At 44.4% G+C, this 13205-nt stretch overlaps 1 protein-coding gene across 1 annotated transcript in view; it reads right to left on the bottom strand.

The window, feature by feature from the left end:
- Window positions 1-326: 326 nt before the first annotated feature.
- Window positions 327-13205, bottom strand: part of LRP2 (LDL receptor related protein 2) — a 182818-nt gene continuing 169939 nt past the window's right edge. Inside the window, exons 71-79 of the mRNA XM_042243763.1 lie at window positions 12953-13072; window positions 11348-11438; window positions 10395-10462; window positions 10089-10206; window positions 9473-9599; window positions 7888-7995; window positions 6374-6478; window positions 1994-2065; window positions 327-1818 (exon numbers count right to left, since the gene is read on the bottom strand). Of these exons, the coding sequence (XP_042099697.1) occupies window positions 1657-1818; window positions 1994-2065; window positions 6374-6478; window positions 7888-7995; window positions 9473-9599; window positions 10089-10206; window positions 10395-10462; window positions 11348-11438; window positions 12953-13072 (971 nt within the window). The 3' untranslated portion in view covers window positions 327-1656. The remainder of the gene's footprint in view (window positions 1819-1993; window positions 2066-6373; window positions 6479-7887; window positions 7996-9472; window positions 9600-10088; window positions 10207-10394; window positions 10463-11347; window positions 11439-12952; window positions 13073-13205) is intronic.

Here is a 13205-nt window from a genome sequence, read left to right as displayed (position 1 = left end):
CCATCACCATCAGATCCAAAGTGGGAAACTGGCTGGGGTCCTAGGTTGTGAGGAAGGAAAGGGGAGGGGGATTGGATGATTCTTTCAGGCAACTGAGGGGACTGCCCGCCCAGAGTTCAGGTGGAAACCTACACTTTATCCTCCTGTGTTCACTCCCACCCCCCAGGCCAGTTTCGGGGCTACATGACCTGTGGATTCCTCTTCCTTCTCCTCCCTTCTTGAACCCTGGGAAATCCTGGTTCCCTGATGCCCTCAAAGTCCCAAGCTCCACGCACAGCAAAATACAACCAATTCATAACCTGGATTTATAAAGCACACAGCAGAAGTCTGATAAAATACACCTTTATTAGAAATTTTTCAGCAGCATCATTTCCATTCGCTTTTCTAATCAAAGTACATTTCAAAATAATTACAATAAGCACTCAAAATATGAGCAAAAACTATTTTGAGAACTTGGGAATAAAATCATCAGTAGTAATGTTTCATTCATCCATCTCTCCACTCATACACTCATTCATTCATTGTTGTAAAATGTGCATTATTAGCACAGAGAACCGGGAACGCTACCTAGTGTGGAAACTGTATTCCTGCCACAGTTCCGGCTGTGGAGACTAGAGTCTAGATTCAGGAGGAAGGCTAGACCCTGCAATACATTCTGATACAAACGCACAATTTTGCTAAAGAATCTAAGCCAGGCTCAATAAGAATGGTTTCCCTTTCTATTCATGTTCAATTGAGAAAATAAATAGTCGTTATAAGGAAAATTTTCACACAGAGAAACACAAAATCCAGCTGAGGCTTTGCTCTGCTGGTATTTGCTTTGCACCTTCCTTTATGAAGACAGATTTGCTTTTTATTCATTCAGCTGCAGTTTCTAGAGTAGGTGACCACCTGAGATGCCAGGAAAGGGTGTCGATCACCCTACGGTCCATCAAATGAAAGTTCATGTGACTAGATTACAAACTCTTTGCAGGATACTTAGACTTAAGGACATGAGCTTTTTCTCAGACATTAACATAAACATGTTGACTTGGTAGCTAGGGAGATAATAGGAACCAGAGTTCTGATTGGACAATGCCAACAGGCAGAAGGATGGAACTGAATAGTTTTTTCAACCTTCTGTATCATCTGCATCTCTATGGATATGCTATTCATCAGGTCAAATTGAACACTAAGTGCTGATGAGTGAAAATAGACCCAAGAGTGGGGCCTGGATTCCCTTCCTTGATAATGCTATAGGGTCTTAGGGTGGTGCCTCTTCTGACATTGCTAAAGGCCCCGAGTCAATTCCTTTCTTCAGTGGATCATTGAATGTAATGATCACCAACCAATTCAGCAGATACTTTCATTAGCAAATTTAATGATGTGATAATCTTTCCAAAATTTACAAATGTACAATATATTTATAGCATTACCTTCAGAGAGTTTCAGTGCAAAGATATACATATAGTACAAGGTGGTAATTAGTTGTAAAAATATGAGATGAGTAAAAAAGACACACAAGGCATTGTTTCCACAAACAGTACCAACTACAGGAGTACAGGGGGAAAATATATTCTTTTAATAAAGTACTGAATGTTAATTTTTTTCATCTGTTTGTAAAAAAAAAAATGTGCAAAAGTGTGTTTCTAATTATTCCCTAAATAGCCAGCACAATTATGCCTCTGAGTCTTCTCTAACAAGATTTGCAGTGTCTTTAAATGTGTCTTCTGTTGCACTGTAGCCTGGAGTTGAGCCTTTTTTCCAAGAAACCGTAGCAGGAGGAGAAGGTGATGGAGGTGGGGTCACAGCAGCACTGACCTTTGGTTCATTCTCCATCTAAAACCACAAAGAAACAAGAATCTGTCGCTTATTTCCAACATGATGGAAAATGGCTTTGTGTGGAGAAGACAAATTGTGGCCAATCTGCTCAGAATAATCTGAGTGCATGCCTGATTTAGCAAGTTAATGCTAAGAAAGAATGCCTGGGCTGAGAAAAATTGTTAACAATTACCTCGGAATAGAATGGATTTTCAAAGTTGGTATTTTGTCTCGGTTTTCGTTTGAAGATATTCCATTTTGTTGGCTAAACGAAAAAGAGGGAAACAGAAAACTTTCGTTAATGGAATTTTTTGTTTCTTCCTCCCAGCCTAGGTTTTTACATTTCTTCTTACAGAGGGAAAAAGCAATTTGGAACTTGGGACCACATGACTTGGCCGTGCAGGAAATTGTTCAGTTCTCCCATGGGTGGGCCCTGAAGAGTCACTGAAACTCTGGGCTCTTGTCATCTAATAATTTCAAAACACTTGCTTGATCTGAAATGTATAGTTCACAGAATCTGTGCCTGAGAATCTGGAAGTTTTGACAGAGACAGGCAAGAGATTTCTTCAGGGGCTGCCTGAAACTTTAAGGGACAAGCCAGACTGTAACCCTCATCTCGTATTGATCCTTGGTCGACTCCATTATATTCCGTATCCTGTCACCATTTCCTCCTGCCATTGTGATGATAACGAAAACAACTAACAAGAGCTTCCCTAGCGGCCCAGCGGTTAAGACGCTGTGCCTCCAAGCAGGGGCTCGGGTGTGATCCCTGATTGGGGAACGCAGATCCCTCATGCCAACTGATCTCATAACAAAGAGTACATAAAACCAACAATTAACAGCCAAAGTATAAACTACAGTAACACAAAACAACACAAAAATGCAGCCACTTGGAAAGCGATACGCAGATGACACCACCCTTATGGCAAGAACTAAAGAGCCTCTTGATGAAAGTGAAAGAGGAGAGTGAAAAAGTTGGCTTAAAGCTCAACATTCAGAAACTAAGATCATGGCATCCAGCCCCATCACTTCATGGGAAATAGATGGGGAAATAGTGGAAACAGTGTCAGACTTCATTTTGGGGGGCTCCAAAATCACTGTAGATGGTGACTGCAGCCATGAAATTAAAAGACGCTTACTCCTTGGAAGGAAAGTTATGACCAGCCTAGACATATTAAAAAGCAGAGACATTACTTTGCCAACAAAGGGGTTTTTCCAGTAATCATGTATGGATGTGAGAGTTGGACTATAAAGAAAGCTGAGTCCTGAAGAATTGATGCTTTTGAACTGTGGTGTTGGAGAAGACTCTTGAGCATCCCTTGGACTGCAAGGAGATCCAACCAGTCAAGGAGATCAGTCCTGGGTGTTCAGAATTGGAAGGACTGATGTTGAAGCTGAAACTCCAATACTTTGGCTACCCGATGTGAAGAGCTGACTCATTTGAAAAGACCCTGATGCTGGGAAAGATTGAGGGCAGGAGGAGAAGGAGATGACAGAGTATGAGATGGTTGGATGGCATCACTGACTCAATGGACATGAGTTTGGGTGGACTCCGGGAGTTGGTGATGGACAGGGAGGCTTGGCACACTGCGATTCATGGGGTCACAAAGAATTGGACATGACTGCGCGACTGAACTAAACTGAACATTGATTGAGTGCTTACTATGTGTCAGGGACTATTCTAAGAGCCTTGCACGTTTCTGATTTAATCTTCCCAATGACTCTGCAAGGCAAAGGCTCTGATTATATCTATTTTGCAGATGAGGAAAGGAGGTCTCAGCAAAATCGCTGAACTAAATTGTAGGTAGAGGAGCAGGCAATGCCTCTAGGATTCAGAGGCCTCAAAACTAAAGAACCCAGAGAGAAGTCGCCCTGGACTGCGATGAACGGCCTCTGTCTTACAGAAACGCTGCCCATGGTAGAGAGCTGGCCACAGTTCTGGCTGCCAGCTGGAAGGAGAGGAGAGCACAGGAGACCAGGAAACAGACCACACCCTCCTGCAGGCAGCTAAGGCAGCACGTGTGCTTTGTGAAGTGCCTCCTGCTCTCTGAAAGTAGGGGCCAACATGTGAAGGGCTAGAGAGCATTTGAATACAGAAGTAGAAGAAGGCATTCATTCACATTTAACTGAGCACCTACTCAGCACACAGCCACCACCAAGAGGAAGATGGAGATACTCAGGTCAAAGCCCGGCCTCTAGAAACCTATCCTTAATGAGGAAGGCCCAAACTCATTGCTTCAGTGTGGAATGGCCCCATGGACTTGAGTAATTACTAACAAGAGAAGCAGTGGTGATTTTCATTGTTATCTTCTTGGGAAGTCCAATGCATGTCAACACAACTTTTGAAAATGACAGAACTAAACCATAGGAGTTCATGTTTTTCGAGTCGTTTGAGCAGATTTATTGATGAAAGAGAAAAATGTAAGCCTCTCTGGCACATTAATGTCAACCGAAGGTCATCCTAACCAAGGGCTTCTACTGCTTTAAGCCACTCTGGCTGTTATCTCAGTTCCCAGGAGGCAAAGGTCATAGACAAATCCGTGGACTTACCATGGAGGACAGACCTTAGAGCTCAGCCTCAACTGATTAAAAAAAGAAAAAAGTAAGAAGAGCCAGTGTATTGCAAAGATGGAGATGAGAAGAAAAGGTCTGCGATTGATAAAGGTCTGCTCTACTTGAGAGAGGCTCTCAGTGTTTCTGATGACTGTCATGCAGGGCAGAGGTTGCAGAATCCCCATCATGTTCCCCTTCCTGCTCAGCTGGGAGAGAGCTCTGTCCAAAGAAGGGGATCACTGGACTTGAGAACAGAATGTAGATCTGGCACTGCCGTGAGGCCGAGTCAGACTTGGGGAACCAACACGTGACATTTAGGTATTCTGGTGTCTGTGGAAAAGTAGCCTGCAAAATAAACTTCTCACTGTAGCTTAAAGAAAAATATGCAATCCTTTGAAAATATGAAATATCAAAAATATGAAAGTGGAAATTCCTAAGACTAGATTTGTGTGTGCATGTGTGTGTGTGTGTGTGTGTGTGTGTGTGTGTGTGTAGGAAGAAATTAGTAAATGAAAGATGAAAAGGTGGACAAAGGCACCTTTGTTATAAGCTCTCCTCATTAGCATCAATTTAGTTCAACTTTTAGTTTGACCTGAACGAGCAGAACAGGAACCAGTGTGAAGTGCTGAGAACCCAACATGACTTTGCAGACACTAATTTTGTTTATAGATTCTGCAATTTGAGAACAGGGGTTATTCTATAAAATGGTAAGGTTTCTAACTACCCTTGGGCTTTTGTTCCTTTATATTACTTCACAAAAGTCATAGAACCTTAGAACATCCCAGATCCTACTGTTTTCAATGGGGAGTGTATGTTTAGGGGCTGAGGGGAGGGGAGGGATCACAGTGCTCTGGAGAAACTACTGGCACTCGGTGGACAGGGGCCAGAAATACCAGAATGTCCAGCAACGTGTAGCTTCGTTTTGTGCCACAAAGGACTGCCCAACCCAAGATGCCAATAGTGCCCCCAGTGAGTAACAGTAAGGACTCTAGTGCCCAGAGGTAAAATAGTTGCCCAGAATCAAACAGCTATATCTGAAATAGCTTCTTCCTATGTGTCTATTAACGGAGAAAGTGATGGCACCCTACTCCAGTACTCTTGCCTGGAAAATCCCATGGATGGAGGAGCCTGGTGGGCTGCAGTCCATGGGGTCGCGAAGAGTCGGACACAACTGAGCGACTTCCCTTTCACTTTTCACTTTCATGCATTGGAGAAGGAAATGGCAGCCCACTCCAGTGTTCTTGCCTGGAGAATCCCAGGGATGGGGGATCCTGGTGGGTTGCCGTCTATGGGGTCACACAGAGTCGGACACGACTGAAGTGACTTAGCAACATGTGTCTATTAAAACTAATGATATATTATCCATTCATGTAAAGCTTTCTATCAAATTTATTGAATTTCTCTTTGTAGACCACATAGTTTACAAATTTCAAAGGGTCTGCAGACAAGATAGAGAAGCTCCATCTAGTGTTTTGTTTTTTTTTTCTTTTACTCTTCAGTGTTAAACACTGTGCCTGGCACATTGAGGACAATGATGTTAGATGGAAAGATCAAGCGAGTGTAGATTAGCGCCATCAAGTGGTGAACGTCGGTAACAACAGTAGAGTAAAAGCAACATGCATTTTTAAGGGAACAAAGACATACACAGCCGAAAAACTGCAGTGCACAGGAAAGGAAAGGTTCTCTATATGTATCATTGACACAGTGAGGTCTTTATTCATTCTAAGTTGTTATCTCAAATTAAAAGCCTCTGATTTGAAGAGGCTGGGTTCAGAAGCATGCCACCCTCTTTCGTGCTTTGTCTCCCGTGTCACAAGGAACATCATTCCCAACTCAGTGTTAGAATGTAGCTTTACTCAGTAGAATGTTTTCAATTTATTATCTTTAAAATCATCTTTACTAATTGCCTACACATCTTGGGATCTGTGAGCCTATCACGGTCTCTCTAGTTGGCCTAGGATTAATAAACCCAGCAATTCCAAAGTCCTTCCCAAATCCCATATCATTCAGTCACTGTTACCTGAGTTTCATCACTTGAGGAAGTTGGCTTTGTGTCTGTAACTAGTTCAGCAGGGTTTATGGGGCTTCCATAGTTTTTGTTATACACTGTTCCAGATTCAGTTACCTGTGTGCATATTGAAGGCCATTATTCAGGTTTGAAAGATTTTTTGCTGTAAAGTTTATCAACTCTTTGATTCTGCTTACCACCTTGCTCCCCTACAAATATGATCAGGCACCATTTTTATTGTATGAAAACAACCCTGTGGTCCAGGAATAAACATCACTCTCATCTCCCCCAAATCAGGAGCGCCAATGACTAAGCTGCCTATCTCATGCCTGATTCCCCTATCTCATGCCTGATTCTCCCAGGAATCAAGCATGAGATAGAATATTCTTGGGACCACTCATTACTGGTCACACTATTTCTGTCATACTAAAATGTACTATATCTCCTGATGCAAAAGCAGTTTAGCTCTAGTGGTTCTGACAAGAGGAAGACAGGCTAACTGGCAATTGACAGGTACTGGCGGTGGCATTGGGACTACTGATCCGGACCTAATGAAGAAATGTCCCTCCATCCATCTGTCTAATTTATCTCTCTGTTCCTCTTAAAGATAAGTGAGTAATAGGACCGTACCAAAGGAAGTTTTGGTACCTGTCTACCAACCTCAGAGACCTCTGCATTTTCCAGAAAAGTATGAGAAAGGCGAGCAGGGAAGTCACCTCAAATTACACCCTCATGAGCGCCAAAGAATTAATGCTTTTGAACTGTGGTGTTGGAGAAGACTCTTGAGAGTCCCTTGGACTGCAAGGAGATCCAACCAGTCCATTCTGAAGGAGATCAGCCCTGGGATTTCTTTGGAAGGAATGATGCTAAAGCTGAAACTCTAGTACTTGGCCACCTCATGCAAACAGTTGACTCATTGGAAAAGACCCTGATGCTGGGAGGGATTGGGGGCAGGAGGAGAAGGGGACGACCGAGGATGAGATGGCTGGATGGCATCACTGACTCAATGGACATGAATCTGAGTGAACTCTGGGAGTTGGTGATGGACAGGGAGGCCTGGCGTGCTGCGATTCATGGGGTCGCAAAGAGTTGGGCACGACTGAGTGACTGAACTGAACTGAACTGATACCAGTAAGGACCAGACACAGTGTGTGCCCAGTCCCCCAGGCCTCTGCATAATGGCCTGAGGACTGTCCACTCACTCAGCTCACAGATATTTACAAAGCACCTGCGTGTGCCAGGCACCATGTCCGCCACTGAATGCGCTCAGACCTCTTGCTCTATCACTCAGGATGAAACTGCCCTTGGCTGGCACCCCCAGAATGGTGGCCAACACCCAAGATTCTGATCGTTTTCAGGCCTTCTGTCCTTGGGCCAGTCCTGTGACTGCAGAGCATGAAGCTGAGGAAGGGACCACCGTGCTTCCTTCCATGGAGGGAAGTGTGGGAGGATGCTAAAGGCACATTATTCCAAAGAACAAGACTCAACAGCAGCAGCACCTGACAGAAAGGACTGTGGTTTCTCACCGGGGCTGTTGTTGGCTGAGCCACTGTGATAGCAGCGTCCTTGGAGGAGTATGTCGGGTTCTCAAATATTATGGGCGGCTTCCCGAAGTCTGTGGCAAAATGTTCATTCTGATGAAGGAAAAAAAGGATTATACCATGCAAACCTGGTTCACACACAGCAGAAGATGCACTCCTTATAGGAGGTATGTGAGGTGCTTTACCGAACTGACCCCAAAAGAAGAAAAGAAAAGCCAGCAGAGACACAAGACCTCCCTACGGCACACACTGCGACATAAATGCCCTAACTCATCAGCTCAGGGAAACAAAAACCGCTCTTCCCATTTCTGAGCACTCTATGGGTCCTTAAGGCAAAGCCACTTGGGGGTTGGCTTTGGACATAGAAGGGTGGGAGGTGGAAGAGAAGCAAAGAGAAGAGGCAAAAGGGGAAAGAAGAATGGATAACACCGCGCTTTTAGGCAGGGACGAAAAAGAAAGAGAGATTTGGCGGGAAGGCAAAACACTGAGAATGGCTTCCCATCACTGAATGTAAACACTGCATGGATCCTAGTCCTCTCATAAAGTGTTTGGTCCTCACAGGAGGGATCACTCTCCAGGTAGGGACAGAAAGTTCAAGCTCCATGCTTCTATCACTTACTTAGAAGCTGGCAGAGCTGGGATTTGAACCAACCACTGACTTAAGGGCTTCCCTGCTGGCTCAGAGGTTAAAGCGGCTGCCTCCAATGTGAGTAGACAAGGGTTCGATCCCTGGGTCGGGAAGATCCCCTGGGAGAAGGAAATGGTAACCCACTCCAGTATTCTTGCCTGGAGAATCCCATGGATGGAGAAGCCTGGTAGGGCTACAGTCCATGGGGTCGCAAAGAGTCGGACACAACTGAGCGACTTCACCTTCACCAACTCAAAAACCATGTTTATTCCAACATTACATCGGTGGGAAAATATATGAGACTTGGCAACATGTATCTCCCTGCCTCTTCCTTTAACATATAAAAAGTCATCAAATAAAGACATAATGTCATGGTCCCTCTCCCCTGTTTCCCCCAAACATAGATTGTTTTAAGATTTCAATTAAACTTAAAACTGGGCAAGATTCCAGGTCAACAGTGTGACTTACTTTTAGCTCAGGGGTTCATTTCAGTTTCATTACGAACGTTTTTAGACACATTTCTGCAACAAGCTCAGAGTTTCCTAACTTTTGTAGAGTGAAGATTTTCTTCTGAGGGGCATACTGTATTTCTTTTTTTTTTTTTTTTTCAGTAGCTGAATTTTATTCTTTATAAAAAGGGTTTCTTGGGCCTTCCCAGGTGGTCTAGCAGTTAAGAATCCACCTTGTGAGGCAAGGAATAGGTTCAATCCCTAATTGGGGAACTAAGATCCACGTGCAGCAGGGCAACTAAGCCCAGGTACCTCAACTACTGAGCCCATGGGCCTCAACTAGGGAGTCCATGTGCCACAGTAGAGATCCTGCATGCTGCAACTAAGACAAGATGCACCCAAATAAAGAAATAAATAGATTTTTCTTAAGTATTTCTTTGATAAAACAGTAAAAATGTTAACCTTCAAATAGCCATTTTGTAACCACACTCACCATTGCCAGCGATCTGTCAATAGCAGACTCAGGCCCAAAACCAGTTACTCCAATATCCATGTTCACATCTTCCCCTGATCTGAAGGTCACCCCATTTCCATTTTCAGAGGATTTAAGATGGCTTAAGCTGAAAAGAAATAATCAAACAGTGTCTTGTTTGTTTTTTTTTTAACCTTTTGCAATAATTGTCTAGCTAGTTTCCTAGCTAACTCTTACTTAATTGAAAGGCTTGAATCCCACTTTTGAATTTACACATCATGTACAGGTGTAAATTCCCTTGGTCACCCGGAAGTGTTCAAGCACATTCCTGAATGCTTAAGAACCAGGAGAGGGCCGGCCCGGCACTAGGGGAAAGCAAGCCTGGCCCCTCAACACAGCCGACATTGTTCTCCAGTGTAACCTGGTAGACACAACCATTTGCACTCTAAAATGTGATTTGTTCTTAGGCTTCAGAGAAGCAGTCAAAGAAGTGACTGCTTTCAGTTCAGCATCTTTTGTTTCTGCAGAGTAGGTGAACACTCTAGGATGATTTTTAATTTAAAGAAGAACTAAGTCATTCATGCGGTTACAGATCATCCAGGCTTCTAAAGCCAACATTCCACATAATGAAACTGACCTTGACAGCTTGGGCAGAGAAGGCAAAATGGAGCCAGTTTTCCGATAGTGGAAAAATCCTAAAGCGGCTAAAGCGGCAATTACGATGATCAAGATGATTGTCAACAGCACGGACGCCGCTGCCAAAGAGGGAAGAAGAAGAAAATGTATGAGCGTGAGAAGAAGGAAAAGAGCGAGCTAGCTGAACAGCAGGGGCTGGCGGCTAGAACCTTTACTTCTTCCAAAACGGCGTTAAACAGATTATAGACAGCACTCAACTGAGTGGGCATGATGCACTCCCAGATCCCTCATTAGCCTTAAAACTTACTTGTTCCTGGAGGAACGCCTTGTGAAAGCCCCATTTCACAATATTCTCCCAGGTAGCCACCAGAACACCTGAAAGGAAAGGAAGACCCATTCATGAGCTGTTGCTTCCTTAGGTTTTGGCTGTAATCTGACCATGGAAATTCACTTTCACAGGGAACAGCTGTGCCATCTACGGAGTCAGACTCGACTAATTGACCTACTGGTGTCTTCTCTAATCTATGGAATTCTTCCTTGGAGAGTAAACCCGGAAACCTTCATCGTGTTCTTCCCTCGGACATGCTTTCATGAAAATCTCTGTGCACCATGTGAAGACCTTTCTTGATAATTTTCTGCTTTCCAAACCTTTAGCCCAGTCTCTTCCTCTGGAGAGCGTGGAACTGAAGCAGCTCTGCTAATGGCTGCTCTCCCAGTTAAAACTGGCAATTCCAGATGAGGAGGAAAATTGGGTTGTTATTTCTCTAACTCCTTGCTCCCCAAAATGGGGCACATAATTCTGTGGCATCCCCCCAGGAGCGGAGCTTCCCTGGTAGCTCAGCTGGTAAAGAACCGGCCTACAATGCAGGAAATCCCGGTTCGATTCCTGGGTCTGGAAGATCCCCTGGAGAAGGGATAGGCTATCCACTCCAGTATTCTGGTTTAGAGTATTCCATGGACTGTATAGTCCATGGGGTCACAGAGAGTCAGACACAATGGAGAGACTTTCACTTTCTTTCCCCCCAGGAGTTAGAAATGCAGGATCCCTGTGAATGAGATGGGCATTTTTTTTCCAAAACCCCAGGTGATTCTAATGCACATGATACTTTGAGAAGTACTGCCTTAGTTCTCTGTGGACTCCCCCACTGGAGGGCAAGCTGCTTATGATATGAAAACTGACAAGGTGCTTGTTTTTAAGCGTCTCAACTTCCCCCCAGAAGGGATAAGACCTACAGCTCAGACCTCAACATTCAGACTTACTTGCATTTGGGGAGGTTATTCTCATCAAAATAGCAGTTTCCTCCATTCATACACCTGCATGGAGGGGGCATGGTGACAGCACCTACAATGGCTGCAGAAGAAAGAGTCACATATGTGTGAGTTAGCCACACTCAGCAGAGCACCTCCCCAACCTGCAAACGTGTTTCAGCCTAAGCTGGAGTAGGGAGTGAATGGGGCGGGGCCGCTGATTATCCTCTCTATCAAAATGATACCTTGCCCTTAAGTCAGATAAATTCCTTTATCAAAGGTCTTGGCGACTAACATATACTTGATAGGGGAAAAGAATGCAGTTTATAGCAGCCCCCCCCACCAAATAGTGGAGCGATACTAGACTCCTGAAAATACACACTAATAGTTAAAAAGAACATTGTGGTAAATCTCTTAGGACACTCACATTTCATTTGAAGTTTTCAGAATGCTTCTTTTCGAACCCAGTTAAATCAAGAGCTCAATTTAGGCACACCCTGAAACATCCACTAAAGACTTTGAAGCATCAGCAATCCATTGATCAATAAACAGACACACAGATACAGATCAATAGATACTTGATAGACAGCTGACTGGAGATCTCATTTGTTAAGACCTTCAAAATTACCTTTGCTAACAATCATAATCTTGTAAATACTTCCCCAGCAGCACTGGGACAGAGTGGGGATAGCGAGAGCGGAAGGGGTGGTAACTTGCTGAGTTCTTTCTCTAAACCTGCAACTTTTCAGCCTGGTTGGGAAGAGTCAACAGGTGGAGCCTTGCTTCACTGTTTGCTCCCCCTGGTGGCAGAACATGGTTATGCTCTTCATTTCCCCAGAATGTGAGCCATAAAATGGGTGGCTAGTGAACAGGATGATGTTCCTATCATCCTTATCAAGCACTGGATACTAGTTAGGGACACTAACTAGTTACTACCCATGGCTTTTTAATTCTTTAATAAAGTCACTGAAGAAAGGTCTTGCCAAGAATAGGTGATCTATAGCATTTGGGATGAGAATTAAACCACTGCTTACTTATTTCAGCTTCCATCTGTCAACAGCATAAAGTACATTGTAAAACGTGGCCTTTTTTCAGTTGTCAGAACTTTGAAATAAGCAAATGGGAAAAAGAGTGAACTCTCTCTGTGTCTCCCCTCCATACAGGATAAGCATCACCCCACAACCTCTGGAGCCTGGTTCTCCACTTTGAGGAACTCCCAGTAAGGCTGAATAGATTCTGGGGTGACTGGGATCCAGTATGGGGCAGATTGAGGAGGATGAGGCCTTATAGAAAAGTCACTCTTCAAAATGTCTTTATAAGACAACCTAACAGTCGATTTAGGGGCACTGGATGTAAATCTCTACAGATTTTGGCAAACAATTCTCAGAAATCACAGGGACACAAGTTCCGTTTGGCCCCTTCAGTCCCACTCAGCTCTGTTCATAGTTCCCAGATCTCCCATCCTTCCTTCCAGCCACCCCCACTCTCTTCTGCAAGAGACCAGTACCCAGAGATTCTTCAGGCTCCTGAAAAAGGTGAAGCCTAGGTAAGGGAATCTACTAAAGAGGGCAAAGGAGCTCCCCCCAGCCCCCACGGCTGCCCAGGCAGCATCCCTACCTGCATCACACACTGTGACGCTCCCTTCTAGAAATCTGGAGCCTTGGGGACAGGCGCAGGTGTATCCCTTAGGTCTCAGAAGACACAAGTGGCTGCAGACATTCTTACAGCGGTTGGGCACTGGAAAGCAGATGGGAACAGCGATTAGTTGCTGAGGAGGGAATGAACGCTCCCGCCAGGGACATGTCCATGCGCTGAGTTGTGGCCAGGTGACATCTGAGCTCAGGCAGCATCCTGATACCTTTAGGCCACG

This window comes from Ovis aries, chromosome 2, assembly GCF_016772045.2.
Source record: "Ovis aries strain OAR_USU_Benz2616 breed Rambouillet chromosome 2, ARS-UI_Ramb_v3.0, whole genome shotgun sequence".
NCBI classification, from domain to species: domain Eukaryota; kingdom Metazoa; phylum Chordata; class Mammalia; order Artiodactyla; family Bovidae; genus Ovis; species Ovis aries.
Note: the sequence above shows the minus strand (reverse complement) of the source record. Positions and strands in the feature narration are given on the sequence as shown.